We start from the raw sequence: 27,404 nt of genomic DNA on the forward strand, positions 1-27,404 counted from the left end.
AAAGTTGAATCAGCAGCACAGGTGTTAGAGAGCTGTTGTCATTATAGAGTTACATAAAGGCTGATGCAGCAACCGTTACGTCACTTATTGGTTTGTGAACTCTGGACTCCAATCCCACGAGTTCTCCAGCGTCTTGTATCAACTTACCAACGTTACTCGCTGCTAATATGTAAATCATATTATTGCCTGGGTATCCTAGTTTCCACTGTAAAGCCTCAGTGGCGGTATATTGCCAACTGCAATGCTAATTTTTTGAAGCTATATTTGAACCAGATGGTGGAGCGCTAAAGTTATAAGCTCATCTTCATCTCTAAACTTTACAGACGCCGTGCACACTGACAGATACCTGCTGGCTTAGCGATAGATTAATAAAATCCTTGAATTTCATCCAACAAAACTGAAACACAACTTCTTGGATTTCTTGGCCCACAGAAGCTTCATTATTTGTCAGATAATTCCATTAAAAATGCTCCCAGACAGCACAGAAAAACACAGTTGGCACAATTCAGTATATACAAGTCAATATTTGGTATGGCCACCTTTTTCTTCATATCAGTCTGAACTCTGTTAGACAGTTTTCTCATTATTTCATGTAGTCTTCAAGCATAATTCTCCAGGCTTCCTAAAGGACATTCAAAGCTCTTCTTTGGATGTTTGCTGTCGACATGATCCCAAATTGCTTAAGTATATAAGGTAAAAACAAAATTTGAACAGTTCTAATGGCTTTCCTTCTTCAACACAGCCTGAACTCCAAAGGAAAGCTTTCATGTAATTTCTTTAAGGAGTCCTTAGGAGTAGTACTCCAGGCTTCTTGAAGGACATTAACAGCTCTTCTTTGGATGTGGACTGCCTTTTGATCTACTCTTTGTCACGATGATCCGACACTGCTTCAATAATGTTGAGTTCTGGGTTTTGGGGAGGCCAATCCATGACTTATTGTTTTCCAATCCAGATATGCTTTTACTGCACTAGGAGTGTTTGGGATGATTGTCATTGTGAAAAATTAAACCATTCAGATACTTCCTAGGTGGTATTTAGTAGTGGCTCAAAATCTAATGGTGGTTTTCTGTGTTCTTAACTCTTATCAATGAATAAAATTGTCACGGTCTGTATGGCAGACCGTGGGGAGGTGGGGAAGGAGGACCCAAAATGCAGGACTCTTCAATGACAGCAGTGCATTTATTTACAGCGCAGTAAATAATCACACACAAATAAATCCCTGCGCGCCCCAGACTCTGGTGCCATGTCTTCTCTGTGTCCTCGCTTCCAAGTGTCCACGCACCCCATGCTTGTTGCCCTCTCATTTCCACGCGCCTCCTGGGAAATGACAGAGGCAGACGTTAGACACTCTCAAACTGCGGCAGGCTTACTCTCACTGAGAAAGCTCCACCACACTCCTAAGTAACTCCTCCGACGAGGCTTGATCAGCTGCAGGTGTGTGATCATTTCCTCAGGTGTGGCCAGCTACCTGGCAGGGACACACCCACCAGACCTGAAGGTGGGTGTCCCTGCCAGGTACAGCCACACACACACACGCCCGCAAGCAGGGAAACAGGGACAGCAGCATAATATACACACACATCAACAACAAGTAAACAAGTCCTCATGAACCTTGGGGTCCCACAGACCCATGTCCTGACAAAAAGTTTGGTGTTGGCATTTTTGCATCTTGCTGCTGATAACAAAGTACTTAAAGATATCATTTAGAATTGATCCTTTGTCAGTACAAGGACTGGACTGAAAATGAGTGAAAGAGCAACAAATGACTGAAGAAAAACTTTGAAATTGCTTCAAAAAGTCTGGAAAACTGCTGCTCGAGACCACTTTAAAAGTACATGGAAGCAAAATACAAAGAAGGACTTTTGCACTGTACTACATTACACAATGGTTTTCTTTTTAACAATGTTCTTTATCTTTGTTTTTACAGCATTCTCTACGCAGACATCGTGGGCTTCACCAGGCTGGCCAGTGACTGCTCCCCAGGCGAGCTCGTGCACATGCTGAACGAACTCTTCGGCAAGTTTGACCAGATCGCGAAGGTAAACCGAAAAGACACTCTCAACTGAATTTACTGTACGTATACCCACTCTGTATGATTAATATAGACACAGTCATATGCATCATGCAGTAAGAGCCTCCATAAATCAAAGCAGCAAATGGCATTTTAATCAGAAATTCATTTGAATTTAATGAGGAAATAATGGAAGACATGAAACAGTTGGTCTTGGTTCACATGTAGTGCTTTCAGGGTAATGTCATCTGAAGCTTGAATTAATGCACTAAATTAGAACGGCTTAATTAGAAAGTAACCAAGATGAGAGAACGAGGTCTGTCTGGTGTTGTCTACCAGATGAAACGTGGCCTCGAAATACATTTTTTCTCGGTCCTGCGGCCTCTGTCAGCCTTCCTGCCGCGCTTTCCCGGAGCGCCCTGCCTGCGTGCGTGGGCTGGTCAGAGTGTATCTCGCGGTCTCGGGGGTTCTCAGCTACGTGGGTCTCAACAGTTTAGTCAGGCTCTCTTTGCTTTGTGTCCAGCAGCTCTGTCCTCCCGTCTGACAAAGCTGCTGTTACATAAACCCAGTCCAACGATGAGCTGTTACACTTCCCACATGTGGAATAAGAGCTAATATGCTTTACGTGTGGGTGTATGATTTTGGGCTTGATGGATGTGACTCTGTGCATGAGGGTTAGATGGAGGTAAGGAAGGAATAAAATAGCTGAGGATTAATAAAGATGATAATAATTTTGGACAGATTTGGATATGAAAGAGTTTGATAATGGCTGCAATTCGCTTCCTTCTCTCTTTCTGCTTTTTAAAGGAAAATGAGTGCATGCGAATCAAGATCCTGGGAGACTGTTACTACTGTGTGTCTGGCCTGCCCGAATCGCTGCCTGACCACGCCAGGAACTGCGTGAAGATGGGCCTGGATATGTGTGAGGCCATCAAGTAAAACACCAGATCTTTCCCTCTCTTTTCACCCGTATTTTTTTTTCGCTCTCTCTCACACAAAGGGAAACGCAAACACAAGCAAACACACAGCTGTCGAACAGACTGAGCAGAAGGAATGCCAGACTCGATTCCAGCTCTGTTTGAACTCTGGAGTAAACACAGTGTGAACGCAATACGATAAGCCTCCAGAATGGACAAATAAAATATTCAAACAAACGACAAAATATATTGGCCCGGTTTCTCCCTCTTCTGCTATCTGTCTGTGTGTCTCCATTCACGCGTGAACACACGCGCATTCGTTTCATAGGCTAATATATTAGCTTTTCAACACTGACCTTTAATCACAATCAGATTAAAGATGGCCACCTGTGACATGCTGAGACAGCGTGTGGTTGGTTAGACACTTTCAATTCAGTTTTATTTATCTAGCACAAAATCACAATAACAGTCACCTCAAGGTTCTTTATTTATAACGTAAAGACCCTATAATAATACAGAAAAAAACTCAACAATTTTCTTGTTTTCTGATTCTAAATGCAGCCATAATTTGCAAAATAAACTAGTGCTGTCAAAATGAACGCGTTAACGCAAATTAATCCACCATCACGGTCAACACGATTAAAATTTTTCACGCAATTAACGCATCTGGAGTGCAGAATGACTCAAAATCCCTGAAATGTTTCCATCAACGTATTTCGGGCAGTTTGTCCAAGTAGAGTTACCTTCGCACATGTGCAAATGGGCAGTTGATCTGGTAGTGACGGGCAGCTGAACCAATCAGCTCAATATGGAAGATGATAAACGCAGATTGGCCCCCTCGATGGGAAATTTGAGTATTAAAAGACTAACAAGACGGAACAGTCGACCGACATAAAGTCTTATGCACATTGTGCAAGAAGGAATTCTCTTTTCACCGAAGCACTTCCAGCTTAAAATGTCACATTAACGCGAAGCACACGTGAGTCGGGGATGCTGCTAGCACTTTGGCTAACGTGTCACTCAGCTTGCAACAAACCACTCACAGAGCATCAGGGCCTCAGTAAGTCGACCTCGGACATATCGACTGACACAGAGAACACGAGCTTTACATAGATTTGGTTCCTCGTTTCAAGGACATGAAGTGCCTTCCCAAGCATGACAGAGAGAGAGGATAAATGTTTACAGAGTTTTTTGTTAACATGTTTATTGAACATCTTGAACATTCATGTTAAGTGCGTATATTTTCCCTTTTTCTCAAGCCTGTTTGCTCACGCAAAATGAAAAGCGATTAATGTAGAATAAAAATGAATGATATTTAATTGTGATTAATCAAAATGAATCCACAGTAACCCTGTGATGAATTTGATTAAACATTTTAATTGTTTTAGAGCACTAATATATATTATATATTAGTGAATACTTACAACTTTTTAAAAACTATATACTCATAGGTATTTCACAGGAGTGAACCTGTGTTAAAAGATTGAAGAAAACTATTCAAATTCTCTTTGAATTTAAGCATACATCCTCTGTGTTTTTTCTGCATTTACTTCATTATATTGCATAAATGTCCGTTACAAGCTTAAATATAAAGTTGAAAAAAATGTAATTGCAACCAGGCTATTGATCAAGTAATTGCAATTAATCGTAATTAAGCACAGAAAATTGTGCGATTAATGTGTTAATTTTTTTCAATCTATTGACAGCACTAAAATAAACATAATGTTTGCAATCAATGTGACCTGAACCTGTAAATTCATCAGGAATGCTTTTACTGTGGTCACACAGTTTTCTGTATAACTGGAAGTCTTCTGGCAACCAGAATAGTTGCCCTCTGGTCGTTGTTTCTCTCATAAAGATGACGACCTCCTCTGTACCCTTAATGATTTTTGAGTTTTGACTCCATGTATACCAATAAAAGACATGATTTGACAACTATTTGAAAAGTTTCTAGGTTTTTCCAAGGGTAGCCGTATGGGCAGAAACCACCCTCACTAGCTTCTGATGCACACCCAGTCATTTTGTTCTATAGGCAGGTCTGAAATATCACAGAAACTGCTCAGCTTGAAGGATTACTGCTGGTAGGCTTTCAAGGGGGTAAAGAGTTAAAGCACTTACACATTGTTGATAGCAGATATGAAGATATACCCGACTTTTATATAGTCTGCAGTTCATAGCTTTTCACCCTCTGATTTAACCAGGCTAGCTATTTCCTTTTACTCCCAGATTTATGCTAAAGGTTAACCGCAACATTGCTACACTTTGTGATGTGTTTTAAACATGTTATGCTTTTCCTTATTTTCTTTCATTTATGTGCTTTTAATAATGGTGGGTGTTTTTAATGCGGATGGATGGAAATTCTTTATGCTGCGAGCCAAAATCTCAGATTTCAGGCTACTCTGAATTTTTTTCTATGCTTGGATTTGAGCAATGCCAGTGATAGCGGGTATCCCTAATGTCATCACAGCGACACAGCTCCACCCACCCACTGTTCAAATTTTGTTTGCAAAGGATAGCCAATAAGACCAAATCGGGGTGTGAACTATGCAAAGCTATTTTCCTCAGTCCTGGAATAAAAATATTAATCTTGAATTTGGCGTAACAAGTCATCTTTAAGCTTTTGATCTTGTTTACAGAAAGTGAGCACAATACATCAGGGCGTTTCTGTACTGTCCACAGGAAGGTCAGAGACGCCACTGGAGTCGACATCAACATGCGTGTTGGCGTTCATTCTGGAAATGTCCTCTGTGGCGTGATTGGCCTCCGGAAGTGGCAATATGATGTGTGGTCACATGATGTAACGCTAGCAAATCACATGGAGGCTGGAGGTGTGCCTGGGTAAGATTAATGAACCGAAGAATGCTTTACTTCATCTCACTGCTGGTGCAAAGCTACTTTGCAATTAGTGTTTGACTTCCCTGCTCCATTGTTGAGATGTTTTACATCATAATAATGGTAACCTTTTGAGACATTTTTGGACATGGGATCCGTCTCCTCTAATTCTACCTGTTATGAGCATTTTTGTCAATTATAGCTACTTCATTTGACAAGCAGCTCTGCATTTGTTCTGTGGCCATTAGGGCTGCCATCCCAGCGCTGTAGCAAGCTCCAGAAAATTGGCCGGTGGTTATGTGTATGCTACTCTGAAAATAAGCTCTCCAATGCCACAGTGTTGTCTCACTGGGCTGCTAATAGTTTGTCTCCTGTTATGCCTGCTGAAAGCTATCTGAAAAATATGCCAGATGAAAAAAAAAAAAAACATATTTCCATCTCTGTTTGCAGGGCAACCGAGCTGAAAAGCAAGAATTACAGGGTAGTGTAGTTACAAAGCTCGAGCAGAAAAAAAAGTTCAATTGAGCCATCGGTGGTGCAGTGATGCAAGCTCTTCAGTCTTCAACTGATTTCGTCTATCCACTTACTCTTTTCCAGGAGGGTCCATATCTCTTCAGTAACACTGGAGCATTTGAAAGGCTCATACAAGGTAGAGCCTGGAGATGGACAGACCAGAGATTCCTACCTAAAAGAACATAACGTGGTCACCTACCTGGTCATCAACCCCAAGGTCAGATACCATGACAGCTCTTATAGTCTCAGTCAGAAAGCAGCAGAGGAGTTTTTCTTGTTAGCTAAAATTTACAGATGTGCCCTAAACGCATCACATGGTAGTTATAAAGTTACTGTCTTGAAAAGAGGACAGCTGTAAGAATACGCTCACTGAATGTTTTTGTGTCCATGTGTGTGTGATGAGTTAAGATAAAGCATGTCCATGTATCTTTATGATGACCCGTTCTAGTTTTGGACAATCAGAGTTATTACATTTTGCAAACGTCATTTTTTCACAACCTTCCAACAGCCTGTTGTAAAGACTCGAGTTTAGGGTTAAAGTTAGAAAGAGGTTTAGGTTATAGTTAGTTCTGAAGGCTAAACTTACTGCTGGGAATGCATTAATGTATGTGGGTGACAGCCAAACGAGCATGCCTGTGCGTGCCCCTCTCTCCCCCTGCATACAGAGTGGAGCAGGCAGCAGTCACTGCAGCAGAAACTTTTAGCCTAAATATGCGTGGTCAGCTATAGCATAGTAGCATGCTAGCATGTATATTTGCTAATGATAAACACAAATGAGGCTGACGGAGAATGCTTTTAGTTTTGCTGATTTAATTTGTGTGAAAAGTGGTTCGAACAGGAACACAAACTCAAATGATAAGTTTTCAAAGTTTATTAAATGGTTGAACGTTCAAGTTATACACAGCATCATGGACCTCCCTCTGTCCAAGAGCCTAGGGTGCCAAATTTTTATATTATGGTACAAACAAGACATGAATGTGATTGGTATAAAAAAAATGGGGAGGAGCCATTTAGACTTGGCTCTCCCTTATTGATTTTCAGTCATGTTTCACATCTGCTCCAATCAGACAACTTCTTGTAAACAATAATAATAATAATAAAAATAATACATTTTATTTATAGGCACCTTTAAAGACCCTCAAGGTCACCTTACAATAGTACAAAAAATATATAAATAAAAACATAAGGTAATAAAAAAATAAGCATGAAGTATACAAGCTAAACAAGGTAAAAATAGACTAAGAATCATGATGAAGAGTATGCAATTTTAAATAGATGGGTTCTGTAGTTTGTAGTCCGAAGATCTGGTGGAAATGCATTCGAAAGTCTTGGGGCAGAACAGCTAAAGACTCTGAGTCCCATGGAAGTCAAGCGAGCAGGTGGAACAAACAGAAGGGAAGCTGAAGAAGAGCAAAGTGTACGAGGGGGTGAGTACGTACGGAGAAGATCAGATATATATGGGCAAGCGAGGTTATGAAGCGCTTTGAAAGTAAGAAGCAGGATCTTGATATTGACATGAAGGTGAACTGGAAGCCAGTGGAGCTGTTTAAGAACAGGTGTTATATGTTCAGTTGATCTAATTCGGAATAAAATACGAGCAGCTGTATTTTGAACTAACTGCAATTTATGGAGAGATTTATGAGGTAGAGCAGCAGTCCCCAAACTTTTTTGCGCCACGGACCGGTTTATGTCTGCCAATATTTTCATGGACCAGCCTTTAAGGTGTCGTGGATAAATACAACAAAATAAAACCAGTACCGATACCAAAAAAAAGAAAGAAGATTTATTCATAACACATGGGAAAAGACCCGGGGAAACTGACTTAATGATAAATACAATTAAACAAATTACAATAAAAACCCTGAAAACCATAAATTTTACACCCACCTCAACTCTCACGGCCCGGTGGTTGGGGACCGCTGAGGTAGACCATAGAGAAGAGAAATGCAGTAATCTAATTCAATTTAATTCAATTCAATTTTATTTATATAGCGCCAAATCACAACAAAAGTCGCCTCAAGGCGCTTCATAGATACAGAGAAAAACCCAACAATCATATGACCTCCTATGAGCAAGCACTTTGGCGACAGTGGGAAGGAAAAACTCCCTTTTAACAGGAAGAAACCTCCGGCAGAACCAGGCTCAGGGAGGGGCGGGGCCATCTGCTGCGACCGGTTGGGGTGAGAGAAGGAAGACAGGATAAAAGACATGCTGTGGAAGAGAGACAGAGATTAATAACAGATATGATTCAATGCAGAGAGGTCTGTTAACACATAGTGAGTGAGAAAGGTGACTGGAAAGGAAAAACTCAATGCATCATGGGAATCCCCCGGCAGCCTACGTCTATTGCAGCATAACTAAGGGAGGATTCAGGGTCACCTGGTCCAGCCCTAACTATATGCTTTAGCAAAAAGGAAAGTTTGAAGCCTAATCTTGAAAGTAGAGATAGTGTCTGTCTCCTGAATCCAAACTGGAAGCTGGTTCCACAGAAGAGGGGCCTGAAAACTGAAGGCTCTCCCTCCCATTCTACTTTTAAATACTCTAGGAACAACAAGTAGGCCTGCAGAGCGAGAGCGAAGTGCTCTAATAGGGTGATATGGTACTACAAGGTCATTAAGATAAGATGGGGCCTGATTATTTAAGACCTTGTATGTGAGGAGCAGGATTTTGAATTCAATTCTGGATTTAACAGGAAGCCAATGAAGGGAAGCCAAAACAGGAGAAATCTGCTCTCTCTTTCTGGTCCCTGTCAGGACTCTTGCTGCAGCATTTTGGATTAGCTGAAGGCTTTTCAGGGAGTTTTTAGGACTTCCTGATAATAATGAATTACAGTCGTCCAGCCTGGAAGTAAATGCATGAACTAGTTTTTCAGCGTCACTCTGAGACAGGATATTTCTAACTTTAGAGATGTTGCGCAAATGGAAGAAAGCAGTCTTACATATTTGTTTAATATGTGCGTTGAAGGACATGTCCTGGTCAAAAATGACTCCAAGGTTCCTCACCGCGTTACTGGAGGCCAAGGTAATGCCATCCAGAGTAAGAATCTGCTTAGATACCATATTTCTAAGATTTTCAGGGCCGAGTACAATAACCTCAGTTTGATCTGAATTAAGAAGCAGAAAGTTAGCGGCCATCCAGGTCTTTATGTCTTTAAGACATTCCTGCAGTTTAACTCATTGGTGTGTGTTATCTGGCTTCATGGACAGATAGAGCTGGGTGTCATCTGCATAGCAGTGAAAATGTATGCTATGTCTTCTAATGATGCTGCCTAAGGGAAGCATGTATAATGTAAACAGAATTGGTCCTAGCACTGAACCCTGTGGAACTCCATAATTAACCTCAGTGTGTGAAGAGGACTCTCCATTTACATGCACAAACTGGAGTCTATTAGATAGATATGATACAAACCACTGCAGTGCAGTACCTGTAACACCTACAGCATGTTCTAATCGCTCTAATAGGATATTATGGTCGACAGTATCGAACGCTGCACTGAGGTCTAGCAGGACAAGCACAGAGATGAGTCCACTGTCAGAGGCCATAAGAAGATCATTTGTAACCTTCACTAAAGCTGTTTCTGTGCTGTGATGAGCTCTGAAACCTGACTAATCTAAACTAGATGTGACAAAAGCATTGACAAGTATGACGGTACTGTATGGAGTGAGTGAAGGACAAAGGGATTTAAACATTTAAAGCTGCTGGGGCAGAATATGGCTCACAAGTCCCCAAAAATCCCAGTTTCTCTTCATATCATTGTTTTTCGTCCATGAATAAAAACAACACTTTTGTCCTGCAGTACAACTGACTGCCCAGTATTGGCGGTCGTGATGGAGTAATGCTTTGACTACTAGGCTAGTGAGAAAACTATATAGCCACTACTAGAGCCAGCTGATCAGTCATAGGGAAACTGCTAAATGGCCAAAGACAGTATACCTGTTTCATATCAAGCTCGGCTTGGGTGTATCTTCTGCTGCTGGCAGACAGCTGGAGCAACGAAGCTGTGACAGGATACGTCTGTAACTACAATAATAGCCTAATTATATTGTATTGTGACAGCTCTGATATAGCGCTGATATATCAAATCAAATCAAATCACTTTTATTGTCACATCACATGTGCAGGTACATTGGTACAGCACATGTGAGTGAAATTCTTGTGTGCGAGCTTCACAAGCAACAGAGTTGTGCAAAATACAATAATGTAAACAAGCAAAATACAAGAATGGCTACATCTGAAACTAATAAATATATGTACAATATATAATAGTATATGCATTTCTGGATGTGTATACTAAATATTTTTTCTACGTGTGTGTGTGTGTGTGTGTGTGTGTGTGTGTGTGTGTGTGTGTGTGTGTGTGTGTGTGTGTGTGTGTGTACACATATTTTACAAATTAAATAGAGTCAACAATAAATAAAATATATAAAAATATACAGAGTGAGACATGTGCAAAACAGTGGCATTACTGTACAGTATGGAGTGCATAATGTTAAAGTTCCAGTAGTGAAGGTGAGGTGTCTATGACGTGTTCAGCAGTCTGATGGCCTGGTGGAAGAAGCTGTCTCTCAGTCTGCTGGTACGGGACCGGATGCTGCAGAACCTCCTTCCTGATGGAAGTAGTCTGAACAGTTTATGGCTGGGGTGACTGGAGTCCTTGATGATCCTCCCCGCTTTCCTCAGGCACCGCTTCCTGTAGATGTCTTGGAGGGAGGGAAGCTCACCTCCAATTATCCGTTCAGAGCACCGCACTACTCGCTGGAGAGCTTTGCAGTTGTAGGCGGTGCTGTTGCCATACCAGGTGGTGATGCATCCAGTGAGGATGCTCTCAATGGCACAGTGATAGAAGGTCCTGAGGATGCGGGGGCTCATGCCGAATCTTTTCAGTCTCCTGAGAAAGAAGAGGCGCTGCTGCGCCTTCTTCACTGTTTTGTTTGTGTGTACTGACCACGTAAGATCCTCAGCCAGATGTACGCCAAGGAACCGGAAGCTGCTCACTCTCTCCACAGCAGCGCCGCTGATGGTGATGGGGGTGTGTACTTCTCTGCACCTCCGGAAGTCCACTATCAACTCCTTTGTCTTTGCGACGTTGAGGGTGAGATGGTTGTCTTGACACCAGTGGGTCAGGGCGCTGACCTCCTCCCTGTAAGCCGTCTCATCACTGTTGGTGATAAGACCCACCACTGTAGTGTCGTCCGCAAACTTCACAATGATGTTGGAGTTGTTAGTGGCTGTGCAGTCGTAGGTGTAGAGTGAGTATAGGAGAGGGCTCAGTACACAATAAATATATTAACATTATACTGCATCCACCACACATCCACCAGTGTATGAATGTGAGAGTGAATGAATAGTGGCATTGTAAAGCGCTTTGGGTGCCTTGAAAAGCGCTATATAAATCCAATCCATTATTATTATTATTATTACTGTGTTAGGTCTCTGTTAAGTTGGGGTAAAAAATAAAAAACCAAAACTTTTACAGTAATTTATCAAAAAAATTCCACCAAAAAGGAGATTTATCTAGGAAAGCCACTGATTCCTTGATTTCTAAAAAATCTCTTTTATTGATCAAACCCGTCAAACCTTGACCACAGTATCTACTTACATTTTATATATTTTGGGTAATGACTTAAGCTTTTATGTAACTTCTTGTAGATGTAAAGAGGCAGTCCACAAACACATGGGAAATCTATTTTCAACACCATGGACAATGCCGCTGCTTCATAATCATTTGGATGCTGGTCAGGCTGACACGAAAAATGCACTGAAATACATCATCCCCTCTTCATCCTGCTAAAGCGAGCAGCTAGTCAATACTGGCAATGTCAAGAAGAGGAAAATAATGTAGTGCGCCCACAGTTTGTTATCAAATGACAACATTTGAGTACGAGCCGGGTTAGTCTGGAAGCTCAAGGCATTGCGAGTGGTTTGTGACACCGCATGGCTCCTCCTGTCCACACAGGGCATGGAGGGCTGATTAAGGGCATTTAAGAGATCGGCCTCCTCTGTGAACTGTGTTGAGACTATTTCTGTATAGAATATGCTGCTGGCATTCAGACTGGGCTCAGAGTTTTTAGCTTGGCAAATGAAAACCCGTGCTTAACAGTCCTCTTCCTTCCTAACCCCCCCCCCATAACTTGGCTACATCACACCCACTCCCCAAAATATCCCTACTCCAGGCATCTTCTGCTCACTGTCTGCACCGGGCTCAGTTCTCGGTGCAACGCCGGCATGTGTTATCAAAAGAAATTCAGGTTTTTGTGTTTCTCCCCACATCTTTTCAAATCAAATATGCTTGTGTGTTTTCTTCTTCTATTTAGAGCTTTGCCAAGAATCTTTAGCTTTATTTTTTTCTGCATGAGAAAAACAATGTCTTATTTTTCCTGCACGACACTAACACTCACTCCAGTGAATTCAAAGAACGTTTCGCCAAACCCTGAGAGCATGCTTTCGATGGTTTCATCTTTATCTGCTGGCGTCTTCAGCTCAATAAAAATCTGGCAAATTTGCATGCAAGATCATAGATTTTCAGTTTGGAGTGAAGCCGGTGCAATCTGGAATCTCGACTGCTGCAGTTTCATTAATGGAGCAATGCACTCCGCCTGTCAGTATTTATACACGGTGCTCAAGAGGCTCCCGATGGCTCAAACAGAGAGTCATGCCGAGCCGCAGAGAGTAAAAGTCTCCACTTAAATTCCTGAAGCATTTCTCTTCATCATTAACTGGTCACACTTCAGTAACTCAGCTCTGAACTAATCTGAGCTGCCTGACCAAGACTAACTTCAAACTCGGTCAGGCTTTTTGCAGTCATTAGCGGCTGGAACGGCATTCAGATGTCTGATGACTTGGTCTGCAAACCTGAGAAAAAAACAAACTTGGAGAGTTTTTGTGCTTAAAATAAGAAATAATAATTCAGTATAAAATGCTGGATTGTATTTTACATTACAAATACTCGTATGGGATTACAGCAGCCCTATTTTTTATGTACAGGACACTGTTAGCAAGTTTGTTTGGCAAGCAAAAGGTCGATTGGTTCCCTTCCTGCCAGAGATACAAATACCCTGAAGGGTGTTAGTGTGTAAAAACATCCAAGGCCCCCCACTGGGTGACCCCCCTAAATTCAGACTTCATGTTATGCTCACTTCATGCTGAATTCTAACATTTCTTACACTTTAATTTGTTGCCCCCAAAGCTGCGTCTACACAGGGCCCAATTCACTCGTCATGCACGACTTTGAAGCTAGTTCACTGGTGAACTTTCCACGCTCATGTGGAAAACATTTTTAAACCTTTTGAGCTACTCATTTCTCAAACAGGAAGTGAGGAGCCCTGGTCCTTCCTCATGTTTTCCTACCAGCTGAGTTGCTAGTGAGGTCACTGTTATGATCATCTTTTCCATCATTCAGCCGTTTGAGTCTTTCATTCCACCTAAGTAGGGACGGCTCAACTTCCCTGATGGAGCCACTAACTTTTAAATTACACCAGCGAACTCTAAAGTGCAATATCAGAACATCGATTTGTGAACTGAATCCCAGCAGAAACCAGCTCATGCAGCTCGTGAGCGGGACACACGCTGGCCCACCAAAGAAAGTTAATGTTTTGGAACGGCTGAGTCAAACCTCTGACCATGAACCTATAAAAATATCGTGAAAGGACCTGAAGGTTCGCACAGAGCTTGCGTGAGGAAATCCACCAATATTCCAGCTGAATGTAGAAATCAATACCTATTATCCATTAACTACTTCTACAAAAGTTTCTATAAGAAGTACAACACCATTCCCTTCAAAATAAACACTACCCACAGAGTGAGCTGCCTTGGTGGAGGATTGTGCTCTCCTGCCTCTCTTGTGCTTTTGTTTAGCCTGTGTCCAGTCTTTAGACTTGTATTCAGGGTTCAGAGTTTATGTTATATTCATGCAAAAAGCGTAAATGTTCCCCAGCACCCTCTGTTCTCTCCAGTAGATTGGTACATTTTATGGGAGATTGGCACTCATCGTGTTGATTTATTAGATTTTTTTATGAAAGTTTTTTTTCATTATTTTCTCCTAGTAACCTATTTATAAATGCAGAGTGACACTTGAGTAGAGAGACCTAAATTACTTTTGCTGAATGCAGCGCTACAGTAATTACAAAAACAGCAGTTTTAGACCTAACCCAAGTCTCTGGGTGTTTAAACTGTGGTACTTACCTTCTTACAAAATACAGTAGTGTTATGATCTTACACGAGTGTCTCTCAAGATGCCACTCTGTAGCCCTTATTATTTATTAGAGAGGGCTTTTTGATTTCCTATCAGATATTGTGAAAAGGCTGCAGGTCTCTGTCATGTTCAAGGAGCCTTAAAATGGATCAAGGCCGAACGTGGAGCATCGATCACAAGAGGTGTCATCTCTGCCTTCGCTTTCATTGATTGTCACTGTCAGAGCTGTTTGGGTACACCCTCAGGAAATGAACACAGTCATCGTGGACTGTGTGTGTGTGTGTGCGGTGTGGTCGTCACAAGCATGTGTGTGCATGTTTAGTCCCTCGCAATACCTGTCTTTGTGAGTAATTAAAATATACCACCAGAGATGTGGCATTTGTCATCCTCCCAGATTGTCAGCGTTTCGGGCGGTGCTAAAGTGGTACGTTTTTTTGTCAGGGAAAAAGCACTCATCACAAAATTTGGATTTAAAAAAAACAGACAGAGAGAGATAGAGATGCATTATTCTTGACTGAAAGTGTTTAAGTAGCTCAAAAAGATTGACGGGCAGGTCGGAGACACCAAGAGCTGTCAAATGACCACTGTTCTCAAAGCAGCCGGTCCTTTTCACTTCACACCCACTCGGTTTGAGCACATTTTATGTGTCAAAGTCTGGATTACACAGGCACAACTGATGGATCACAGTCAGCTGTCCTTTCGCGTGCTAGCTTTTTACTATTATGGGGTTTGAATGTCCTCTTTTACCATTTTGAACACTACACCATTGCAGTAAGAGTACAACAATGAGGTTTTTACTCTGGACCTGATGCTAATATTGGATATTTGCAGTAAAATATCCACAGCAGCCTTGACTGTTGACATGCATAACCAATCAAAGTGACGAGGACTACCCTGCTGGCCCTGCTCTAGCGTCCACTCATTCTGAGGTCTGTTTTTCTCTGTTCCCGATGCTTTTCCCAGACCGACAGGCACAGCCCGCTGCTAGGCGTACGCTCTCGTCCCTCTCTGGACAGCGGGAAGATGAGAGCATCAGTCAGGATGACCCGATACCTGGAGTCCTGGGGAGCTGCCAAACCTTTCGCCAATCTCCACCATCGAGACAGCATGACCACAGACAACGGCAAAATCAACACCAGAGTGAGTGTTGCTCTTTCTCAGATGCGAACACAAAGGTTCAGATATGACTTACTCATGGTCCGATTCTTCTTTCAGGACGTTCCGATGGGCCAGTACCACTTCCAGATGAGACGAGAAAGGTTAGCAAGCGGCATATTTATGACACGTGATCGCTCCGCCCTCCAGTTTATTCAAGCAGTTACACAGAACCACTTTTATCCTGCTTATGTATCAGTTCTTTCTGTCACTCACTTTAAACCCAGGTCCAAATCCCAGAGGAGGAGGTTTGAAGAAGAACTCAATGAACGGATGATTCGCACCATTGACGGCATTAACTCACAAAAGTAAGTAAGCGCTGTGTCCGCTGCATTATCTAGTTCTGCTTCACATTTCTGAAGTCAGTCTGCAGTCAAAGAACGTCATCGGATTCAGGGCCGAAGTGACAGATGCAGATGAAGGTCTGTTTTTTTTAGTCATGTTTTATGATTTAAATATGATGAAGCAGTCTTTAATGCACTGATGAATAATTTTAAGTAATATATGATGAAGGAAAAAGGAGACGATTACAGCACTAAGCAGATAATTCTAAAGTAAAGCACTGCATTTATAAGAAAAAGCACCTTTGGGATATTGTTTCAAGCAAGTAAAAAGACCCTCCCATGAGAGGTATAACAATAGAAATACTGTATAATACAGTGCAGTGAAAAAGTATTTTCCTTTTCCCAATTTCTTTGTTTTTGCTCAAAGATAACCTGAGTAAATACAAAAATTAATTTTTCTTCTTGAAGGGAAAACAAAGCTATCCAAATGTACTTTGCTCCGTGTGGAAAAAAATACCCTATGTGTATTCTCAAGAAGTGGAGTGGGTGTCCTCAGAGTGTCCTCAGAGAGTCATTCTCAAAAATGAACCCTGTCTTCAGCATGTTCTCCAGCGCTGTATAAATGTGTGTGCAGTTGGTGAAAGTGGCTCTGGTGTATCACAGGGATAGAAAAGCTCTTTATAAATGGAGTTCTTTTCCCATAGTAGTACACAATTGTGTAGTTGTCACTACATTCACCGTACAGGTGAAAGATCCTCAGTTCAAGACTCAGAGGAGACACAAATCCGGCCTCAGGGGAGTCATGAGCTGGTGTACTCTTAGTGCTGGTCATACCTCGCCCAGGAGGGCTGAATCAGGAAGGACATCCAGCGTAAAACTGTGCCAAATCAAACATGCGGACCCATCCACTGTGCCCACCCCTTGGGAAATAAAGGAAGTGGGCTGCACCCCTAACTTCTGACCTCAGCAATATCAAAATGGATGAGTTGTAAAACCAAAGCTCACACGCTCTTCAGCTGTTATGTGGTTGGGACGTGCATTATTGTTCTATACATAGCCGTTGGCACATTGTGACGTGTAATATTGTTTTTCCGCGCCAGCTGATTTTATCTCTCACTGAGGATACAGCGACCATTAGTCATCCGGGGAATGACTTCTGGACTTTGTCTCACTCGTTGTCTCCAGACAGTGGCTGAAGTCTGAAGACATCCAGAGGATCTCATTGTTCTTTCACAACAAAGCCCTGGAGAAAGAGGTAGGCGACTGCATACAAAACAGCAGCCGGCATCGCTCGCTGGGAGAAACAAATCAATGCAACTGTGTGGGTATCGGTGGAAAAGAAGTTGTTATGCAGGCTATATAAGGCTTATAGAACACAGGGGTGTCCACTAAATATTCTATACTACACCTCTGACTTCAAATTTCCATGCTCGTCTCATCATTTGGAGATTACCACTATATTACACTAGTACACTATAGCTAGATTGTCCTTTCCATTAAGACTGATTGTTGTTACTTCTTTTGTTTTATGCTACCTAAATTTAGAGTATCATTAGAAACCAGTATAAACTTGTAGGTGCTGAAAGTTAAACCCTGAATTCACAGCAATTACAAGGTAAATGTTAAGCACTATCATTTTTTTCACACATGATCAATTCTAACTTGTTTGCAATGCATGTTTAGTGCTCGTTCTGACTCTGATTTCTGCACTCATGGTCTCGATCTTCTCTCTGCAGTACAGATCCACCACATTACCTGCCTTCAAGTACTACGTCACCTGCGCCTGCCTCATATTCTCCTGTATATTCATAGTGCAGGTCCTCGTCTTGCCCAAGTAAGTCTGTGCCAGTCTTACAGGGTTTACGCGAACTCCAGCTGTGACAGCAGGGCTGATGTGAAAAAGCCATTTGACGCCAGCTGTCTCATCAACGGGCACCGCGCTGAAATGAAAGAGGCAGGGGAGCAAGAGGCGGAATGTTAAAAAAGGCGATGGAGATGAAAGGGCAGCGTGTCTGCTAGTGATTATAGATCAGGTGACTCAAAGTGTGGCGTCTCTTTAATAGTGGGGAGAGAGAGATTCGCGGTCATGCTAATTTACTGCTTCTGGGAGCCAAAAGTGTAATTCAGCATCTGAGAGGCCATTGATTTTCTAATTCAGCCGTCTCACCCTCTTTACCTTTGCTCTGTTTGCTGCAGCATCGCGTCGCACATTTTAGACGTGACATCATCAGTTTTATGGCAGGCGTCCTTAAATCAGCCGTTACCGTGTTACTCCACAGGAAAACTGAAACATGAGCAAACCTGTTTTTGAGCCACACGATCCATGTTATGCTGCCTTAGTGTAAACGAACTGCAGGTCTGAGGTAGAGTACATTAAAAGTTCTGTGATATTTATTGGCCTGGATGGCACTTTAAAAGGCTGAGAGGTGCCAAGAGACTAAAGAGTAATGTGTGTGTGTCTGTGTGTGTGTTGCAGAACTGCTGTGCTCGGGATCTCCTTTGGGATGGCATTCCTGTTATTGGCTTTGATCCTGCTCCTTTGCTTCGCTGGTCACATTCTGGTAGGTTCAAATACAGACAGAAAAGCATGTGCAGACTCAAAGAAACCCCAGTTTTAATAAACATATGCACAACATAACCCTAAGATGGCCTGTTTAATAAGTCTGTGCCCCAGTTTTGATGAGTTAACTTCTAGTATGTCATTAGTCTGTTACTTAGCACTAATTAGCCAGTATCGCTGTCTGTATATGGCATCAATACAGCTTTGCGATGTGTCTTATTAACCTAGTTTGCTAGTGGTACCTGATAACGCTCCACCAGAATCATAGACTGTATGTAAATGATGAACACAGTGGTTTTACCATTGGTTTCTCAACCCTACAACTTGAAGCTACTATTTATATTTTTGTGGAGCCAGACATACCCATTTTCAGATGACAGTTGGGTGGTGTGGTAGGTTATTAGCAAGCTGGGTTAAAATGCTTCATTCTTAAACTATACATGCACATGCCTTCTAAAAAGTGCTCAATAACACTAATAAATACTAGACTTGTTTTTAGTGTACGGCAAACTTCTTGGACAGGCTGTACCTCAGAACATGTTCGGTTTAAATGTTCCAATAGGGACCAATCAGACTGTGAACTTGTTAATTTCATAGCTGAAGTTGTGGTGAGAGTCTGTGGGTATGAGCTCACTTTTACAGTTAGCCCCAAGTGGCCATTTAAGGAATTGCAGCTTTTGGGATCTCAACATTGGCCAGAGGTTGATGTTTGGTGTAAAGCTCTAACTATGCTATATAAATTTACGAGCCAACTTTGATTAGGTACCCCAGTTCAGCTTCTCATTAACACAAATCCTGAATATGTCAATCAAATGGCAGCAACTCAGTGCGCTTAGGCTTGTAGACATGGTCAAGACGGCCTGCTGAACTTTAAAAGTGAGCAGCAGTTCTTGGGGCCAAAATGATTTGCTTATGCCAGAGGTCAGAGGAAGGAAATAGTAACTCAAATAACCCCTCATTACAACCAAGATATGCAGAAGAGTATCTCTGAATACACAAGATATCAACCTTGAAGCCCGTCTGGTCTGATGAGTCTCGATTTCTGCTGTGAGATTCAGATAGTAGGGTCAAATTTGTCATAAACAACATGATAGCTTGGATCCATCCTACCTTGTATCAGTGGTTCAGGCTGGTGGTAGTGTAGTGGTGTGGGGGATTTTCTTGGCACACTGAGCATTGACTGAGTATTGTTACTGACCAATGACTCCTCCCAGCAGACGCACCATGTCTCAAAGCTCATATCATCTCAAACTGGTTTCTTCAACATGGCAATAAGTGCATTGTACTCAACCGGTCTTTCAGTTTAACAGATTCCTTTGGGAATTAGTGGAACAGGACATTCTGCTCATGAATGTACAGCTGACAAATCTGCAGCAGTTGTGTGATGCTATCATGTCAATATGGGCTAAACTCTCAGAGGAATGTTTCCAGCAACTGATTGAATTAGTGCCACGAGGAATTAACCAGCCTGGTCCTACCCACACGTAACTATGTTTTATATATACAGTAAAACGACAATGTTTTTTGCACTTACTACCTCCTACATAACAGTGTAATTGTGTAATTAACAGTGTAATTAGATCCTTTATACTTGAGAGATGGTTGATTATGAGAAAAGATTAACAGATGTTCAGCAGAGGAACAGCTGCTATCATTACATGTGAGGAGTATACGAGCTAATCTACTCTTTTGTTCTCCTTCATAAATTAGCGCATGCATGAATTCCCTGCTACAGCTAGCTTTCCAACATAAGTATTGGTTTGGGTATTGTTTTCAGTCAGCCACAAGAAGCTGACACAGGATTTATGGACAATCAATAATGGTTTCTTCCTTAAGAACCCATTTCCTTGTCCTCCTTTCTCTAGAGAGTATTATCACACAATAGACGTGGGTCACTTCTAGTTAGTGGGGAGATATCAATAACCGTGGGTCTCTCCTGACCTAGATATTAAAAAAGGGAAAAAAAGGAGAGCTGAAGTTTGATGAGTTTGCACTAACCATGATTTTAACAGTCAATATGTTCCCAGTTAAAGCTGCAGTGGTCACGCGTGTGACTAATGAGAAACCTTGCATGCTCTGTGTGCTTTGGTTCCGTGCGCCCGGTTGGGTTTGTGTAAGTCATTATTAATGGGGCATATAATAGCTAAAGGACATGTTCCATTCATCTGTGAAAGAGTGCATTACACGGTTATTGTGATCAAACACATTCCTTGGAAAATGTCTTTTCAAGTCAGATGAGCTTAGCTCACCATTTCAGCCAGAGTAGGTGTTTTTTTGTTTTTGTTTGTTTGTCACTGCTGTAGTGTCGCAAAATACAAGGACACAAAACAAAGCATGTGTGAACCGTCCGGAAGGGTGACAAATCAGAAACTAGCCGGCAAGCTAATATACACTAATATAACTTACTTTAGATCATATATCTGCCTGAGATAAATTCATCCTGTGTCTCAATGGAGACACAGGAGCTGCCAAATTTCTTTTATTTGTCAGCTTAAATGTATCATTTGATATATGCTGAAAGTGTCCTGAGGACACGGAACTATAGTAGTGTGGTTAAATTGAGCGCAGAAAAAGCACAAAATAATCTTTCTCTGACAAAAGCTACAATTTGAAAAGACCTGAAAAGTTGTTGTTTTTTTTTTCTTAAGAGGAGACCATAATTGTGTTGGATTTATTCTAGTATAAGCATCACTGCTTTGTCAAACAGATGCCCCATTGTCAAAATCCCCCTCCCTCCTCCTGGTATTGAATCCTCCATCTGAACAGGCCTCAGAGAAATCAATGTTACTCTGTATGGCAGCCAGGGAGGACAATGTTCTTGAGTGGCCCCGTAGCTTTCTTTTTTCCCTGCCAGGCTTGTTGAGAAGTTCAAATTATTATGTTATTATCCACATCAGTCTTGATTTTTCTTGGGTCTATAGGGCAAAGAATAGACTTAATAGTATCCTACCTGGGTTAAATAATTCCATATCTAGCCACGCTGATTAAGGATCATTATTAATCCTCTTAACTATTTAATAAAACTGCTAGACCTCTCTCTTTTTGTAGCTTATCCTTTTATTAATGCTAGTTTCTGCTTGTTCTAAAGAAATAAACTGACTGATTGGTTTTCTGCTCTTGTTACAAATCAGGTTTGGGGTTGCCATTTGAAAACGAAGCCTTAGTAGAGCTTTCGTTGCATGTAAAAGCAAGCCCAACGTAGCCAATGGCAGCATTATTCCCTGTGTATGTACATGGGGATGACAGTTGGTCATTAGTGGGCACTCCAGGCTCTGCTTGCATAACCCTCTAATGTACTGTGTGCCAGAGCAGAGTGGATAGAAGTCTTTCAAAGGCCTTTACTGCATCTAAACTTATTATTAGACATGCACTGATCAATAAGCCGGTGATTGGAACAGGCTGGTATCCAGTCGGCCTCTAATTTGCACACATCTGTTCCAAAACTGCCACAGTTTGAAATGCACCAACCCAGAAGGTGATAGTGTTAGAACAGCATGAATGAGTACGTGTGAAGGCAACACTGGCCTCAGTGAGGGATCTGGCAAAGGGAGCCTTTATCAGAGGAATCATAACACATCTCCAGATAAGGAGGTCTTTCTCTCTCCCCCATCCCCAACTGTTCGTGGTAGATGTGTGCGTCTGCCTGAGCCTGCTTGTGCCAGAGGTTTCTTATTGTTTAAAGGGAGTTTTTCTTTCCACTGTCGCCAAGTTCTTGCTCTTGTGTTTGTCTGATTGTTGGGATTTCTCTGTATTATTGTGATGTCTTTACCAGACAGTATTATGCACCTTGAGGTGACTGTTGTTGTGATATGGTGCTATACAGATAGAACTGAATTGACCAATAAGTTCTGACTATAAAATCAAATCCCATATGTTTGGATCTATTGCTGTTTATCATTTAGCTCAGGTCACTGGTAAAACTCATTATTAATACCATTTAGTTGTTTTTTGCATGCATTAAGATATCTGTGAGTCTTGCCTCCTGTTTACTTTTCTCATAATATATTTACATTGCATATTACCGTATATTACAGTATTACTGTACTCTACTGCAGTGGTACCCAACCCCTGGGCCTTGGACCAGTACCGGTCCATGAGTCATTTGGCACCGGGCCACGATAGTTGAGGCTTGGCCGTGAAATTTATGGTTTTCAGGGTTTCATCGTGATTTTTTATCGTTTCTATCCTTAACTCGGTTTCCAGTGTGTTATGAATAAATCTTTTTTTTTGGGTACCGGTACTGGTTTTATTTTGTTATATTTATTCGCGACACCTTAAAGACCGGTCCTTGAAAATACTGTCAGACATAAACCGGTCCGTGGCGCAAAAAAGGTTGGGGACCACTGCTCTACTGTATATTACATTCTACCACATATGCAAATTTAATACACTGCTCAGCCTTCTAAGTAAAAGAGAGTCCAAAGATGGTCCTGCTGCCAGCATTACCTTCATATTAACAACAGATGGATGTGTAGCATGCATCTTTTCCAGTTCAGAGATCTTTCTGTTTTCTTTGAATTCCGCACACTAATTATTCCTATATCACAAGACACCACATGGGAATGAATGACCTTCTTGAACTTGTGCCATGTACTTGCTGTAGCTATATCTTTATGCCTTAGGAATCATCTACCCTGGACTGTATATAAATAAAATAAATGTGATGTTTTAAATATACTGTTTTCCAGCTTACAGTATCATTTTTAATTAATCCCCAGAGGAAAGCAGTGTTTCTGTTTAGCACTCCCACTCCCTGTTTCCTCACCTTCAAGTCATTCCCTCTGTTTCTTTGTATCCACAGCAGGGAAGGAAGGGGTCCTTCTGCTCTCTTACATGGTTTCCGACTTCTTCTCGCATCATCGTCACCAATAACCCCTGGCTGCGATTGGTCCTCACCATGACGACCACTGCTCTCGTGCTGGTCATGGCTGTCTTTAACATGGTGAGAAGCCAGTTTTAAATGTTGTGAATGTGGTTTGACTGCTGGTTCTTGGAAGTGCTGCTGAAGCGTCAGATAACTGTGCCGTGCATTTTCTGATAAAAGCTGCAGTAGCACAGTGGATATTTCTGATGATTTATATGATTTGGTTTGAATAGACTGCACCAATACTGGCTTAAACTTTAACTTTTTTTTTTTTTATAATGCTGTTTATTCTCACAATTGGTTACATTGATAAAGTGTACAAATCAGTGAGCAGCAAACGGAAGCAGACACATCCATCAGTGGGAAATGGATAGTGTATATATGTGTGTGTGTGTGTGTGTGTGTGTGTGTGTGTGTGTGCGCGCGCGCGCGCACGCTGTTTATGTGCAAGACTGACAAGAGATGCAAGGAGTCCACTGCTGCTACAATCTTCCTCCTCACCCTCCGGTCAGCGGTTCAGACGGAGCAGTGGACTCCCAGCTCTCGGTACACTGTACAAGGTGAAGATATAATCCATAACCTGCTGTGTTCTGCAAAGCGGAGCTTGTTGTAGCGTTGTGACTTAACCGGGGACTGAGATGATGACAGTCATGAGACTTTACTTGCCCCAACTAATAAAAATCAGTATATACCTTTTAGAAAATAGAATAAATAAAATAAAAAAATATTTCTGTTCAATACATAGTCTCTCTCTCTCTCTCTCTCTCTCTCTCTCTCTCTCTCTCTCTCAACCATCCCAGAGCATGCAAGGCTTTTCATGACTTTCCATTTCTCCAGATCAAAAGAATGCATAGATAATTGCTAAGTTAAATTCAGCATCAACTTAACTGCCAACTGTGAGCGCTTCCGATTGCCTCCGTGTTCATTATTTGCTCTCGTATTTTTCTTTATCTACAATGTATATCAGTATTTTACACTTTGGCCATTTGGTGAATTTTCAAAAAATAGAAAAGAAAAAAAAGGCATTTCATTAGAGGAAAATAACAATAATACATTTAAAAAAGAAAAACACAACTTATAACGATGATTAATGCCAAATGTTACATGAAATCGGTATTATGTACACAAAGTTTTTGTCATCTCGTTCACATTTCAGCATCCTTGTGACAAAAGAAGAAATCATCTCCGTTACTAAAATAGTTTCTTTAGGTTCCCCCGTGGAGCCAACAGACGAAGTGCAAGACAACATGCTGACCGTTAGCTAAGCCCCCCCCCAAGTTACTGCCTCAGCCCCTGTCAAGCATTTCTTTGTTTTTTCAAATCAAATCAAATTCAAATCAAATTCAAATTCAAATTTTATTTGTCACGTACACAGTCATACACAGTACGATATGTAGTGAAATGCTTGGACAACTGCTCGTGACCTAAAGAAAACAAAAAAGGAAAAGGCTATGAATAAGATAGGAAATAAATATGAAAAATTAAAAAGGGTAAATTTAACTAGGAAGGGCAGCAGCCACTTATTTATCACAGAAATGTGACGCAGCACAAACAAAAACAACAAAACAAAAACAGGCAAAGACGAAGCCCGGGAATCTCACAAGTCTCACCGGTGACTTCAACTCAGCCTCCTAGTAGATGTACCTAGTTTGAAACTCCTATGTCGCCTCATTCTCAAGTTATCGCATTTACAAGATTTCCTGACCTTGAGGTCAGAGGTTAACATTTTTATGTTGTTTTTTGTGCACTGCAGACTATGTCAAATTGAAATAAATCAGTGCTGCAGACAGAACAGCAGAAAAACAGTTGCCACGGGGTTGCAATCAAACCTTCTTAATAGTAACAATAATTTTAACCACTTGCTACAACTGACGTTTACCAGTGTGTGTTTTTATAAATGAAGCTTTTGGGGAACTTTATAACTACATTGAATTTTCTTCAGTAATCCAGATACAAGTCTTGTCTCAAAATCAAAGGTCAGAAAAATGTCGTTACACCTTAAAAGGCAAGTAGATCAATGGAAGTTTAAAACTTATAAGTGGGAGAAACAGGAATACTTCTCTAAGAGCAATCAGAGGTTTTGAAATGATGACTTAGAAAAGGTTAATGCCCTTCCTGTGGAAAGGTGTTTTAAGGAAACTGGTAAACCTGATCATGTGGTCGACATAATGGATTCTATGAATACCCAGATTGTTTCGAAGAGGGAAATGGTGCCCACAGAGCATAAACTGAACCTTAATGGTCATTCCTGAAAGACAATCGTGCGTAACATAAACATAAGCCAACCCAAAGTCATCCCCCACCAAGGTCTTCAAGGTCAACTTAATGATTTAGTGGTTGAAAATTGAACAATTGATCAACATATCTAAAGTATCTTACAATATGGTATCTTAAATATCATGTCACATTTGATCAGTAACCTCTTCTTCAAGGTCAATAGATTGATCCGAAGGTCAGAGTGATAATAATACAATACAGAGCTATTTAAAACTATGTTTCTTACTGCCATTGTTTGTATTGACAACATATAGGCATATAGGGAATGTGAATATGTGGGGATTCTAAATATCACATCACTTTGAACCTTTGACCTCGTCTTCAAGGTCAAATAAGGCCAAACTTTGATAAAATGCCTTTAATTTTTAAAACTGTGATTAAAACTCTTCTGCCTTTGTTTGTGTTGGCAACATTTAGGATACAATACTCATGTATGGGAATTATTCCATTGAAGTAATGCATTAAAGTCTGCATCCAAATATCATGTCACGTTTGACCTCTGACCTCACTTTTACATGTCACACCAGCCATTCTTTCAAGTTGACCCAAAAATGTGTTTTTACTGCACTACAAATGTCTTAAAATATGCTTAGAAGGGACAACGAAAACAAAATGAGTATGCACAAAAGGCAGCACTATTCCCTTAAAAGTAAATACTGCCCAGAGCGTGGCAGAGGTTGGCACTCTCTGAGGTTTCCTTCCAAGGAGCAAGACTTTATTGTAAATCTTTGACATTTTTCTTTGAACACTGGATGCTTTTTCACTCCCTTTCAGTCCAGTCCTTGTATGTCCTCGTGTTTTCCCTGTCTTATTGTTAAGTCTCCGTCTGTGTTAGGTGTTCTCATGTTTGGTCATTTCCTGTGTTATTTTGGTACTCTCTGTCTCATGTGGCTGTTCAGTTTTCTTTCCCCGAGTCTTGTTTCCCCCATTTGTCTGCACCTGTGTGTTCCCTACAGCTGCCTCTAGTTCCCATTATTCCCTACTGTGTGTGCATATGAGCCCAATCAGGCCTTTCTCTTTTATCAGTAAATCTCTTTACCCCTCGCAGGGTGTGTCCAGTCTGCCTTAGATCCTGTTATTTACACTTGTAATATTTTCAGTCACTTATAGTTTGGTTTTCCCTTCTTAAGCATTTTCAGTTAGTTCTGTTCCTGCTCTCCTTTCTTCCCCCAAATTTGTTACCCTTTCCTTTTAGACTGTTTCAGCTGCCTTTCAATAAAGGTATGCTTTAATTTCCATCTCACCTGCCTATGCTAAGTCTGCATTCAGGGTCCTGATCCACAAGTCATGTCAATAAGCTTGTTAGACTTGTCTAAACTATAGCCTGTATTTCAATAACAGAGAGATCACTTGGAAGAATTTGACATGATGTATTGAGATAGAAATTAATGTATTTAGTAATTAGACTCCAACCCATCATGTTAGAACAGAATCCCAACGGTGATAGGATTTAGGACAGGACCTCCCAGAGTCTAGACACTAGTGGTGGTGAAGAAAGTCTAAGAGAAAGAAAGTCTGAACACAAAGTGGAGGCTGATAGGCTCAAAGTAGGCAGGCGAGAAGATGATTGGAATAGAGTAATGATGTCATTATTTAGATTGACAGCGTGGGAACGCGGTACATAATGTCAACAGAAAAGCAGCCGAAGACCAATGAAAGCAGGCAGATGACTGATCACAGATCTTCCTTATTGAACTTACGCATGAGCTTCATTTCCATGTATGTTTGCACATGTCTCAATAAAGTTTCCTAGCAAAACATTAAGAAACTGGGGTTTCGCAAGACTTTTTCACATCACTG

At 41.2% G+C, this 27,404-nt stretch overlaps 1 protein-coding gene across 1 annotated transcript in view; it reads left to right on the top strand.

Annotated features, from left to right (window-relative positions):
- Positions 1-27,404, top strand: part of adcy2b (adenylate cyclase 2b (brain)) — a 77,482-nt gene that overhangs the window by 35,525 nt on the left and 14,553 nt on the right. The window contains exons 7-17 of the mRNA XM_040020166.1: positions 1,928-2,039; positions 2,819-2,946; positions 5,608-5,766; positions 6,358-6,490; positions 15,428-15,604; positions 15,680-15,723; positions 15,847-15,927; positions 17,089-17,158; positions 17,640-17,737; positions 18,380-18,464; positions 23,265-23,405. Of these exons, the coding sequence (XP_039876100.1) occupies positions 1,928-2,039; positions 2,819-2,946; positions 5,608-5,766; positions 6,358-6,490; positions 15,428-15,604; positions 15,680-15,723; positions 15,847-15,927; positions 17,089-17,158; positions 17,640-17,737; positions 18,380-18,464; positions 23,265-23,405 (1,228 nt within the window). The remainder of the gene's footprint in view (positions 1-1,927; positions 2,040-2,818; positions 2,947-5,607; positions 5,767-6,357; positions 6,491-15,427; positions 15,605-15,679; positions 15,724-15,846; positions 15,928-17,088; positions 17,159-17,639; positions 17,738-18,379; positions 18,465-23,264; positions 23,406-27,404) is intronic.

The sequence above is a fragment of the Simochromis diagramma genome, unplaced genomic scaffold (assembly GCF_900408965.1).
Source record: "Simochromis diagramma unplaced genomic scaffold, fSimDia1.1 OVJJ01000753.1, whole genome shotgun sequence".
Classification (NCBI taxonomy): Eukaryota; Metazoa; Chordata; class Actinopteri; order Cichliformes; family Cichlidae; genus Simochromis; species Simochromis diagramma.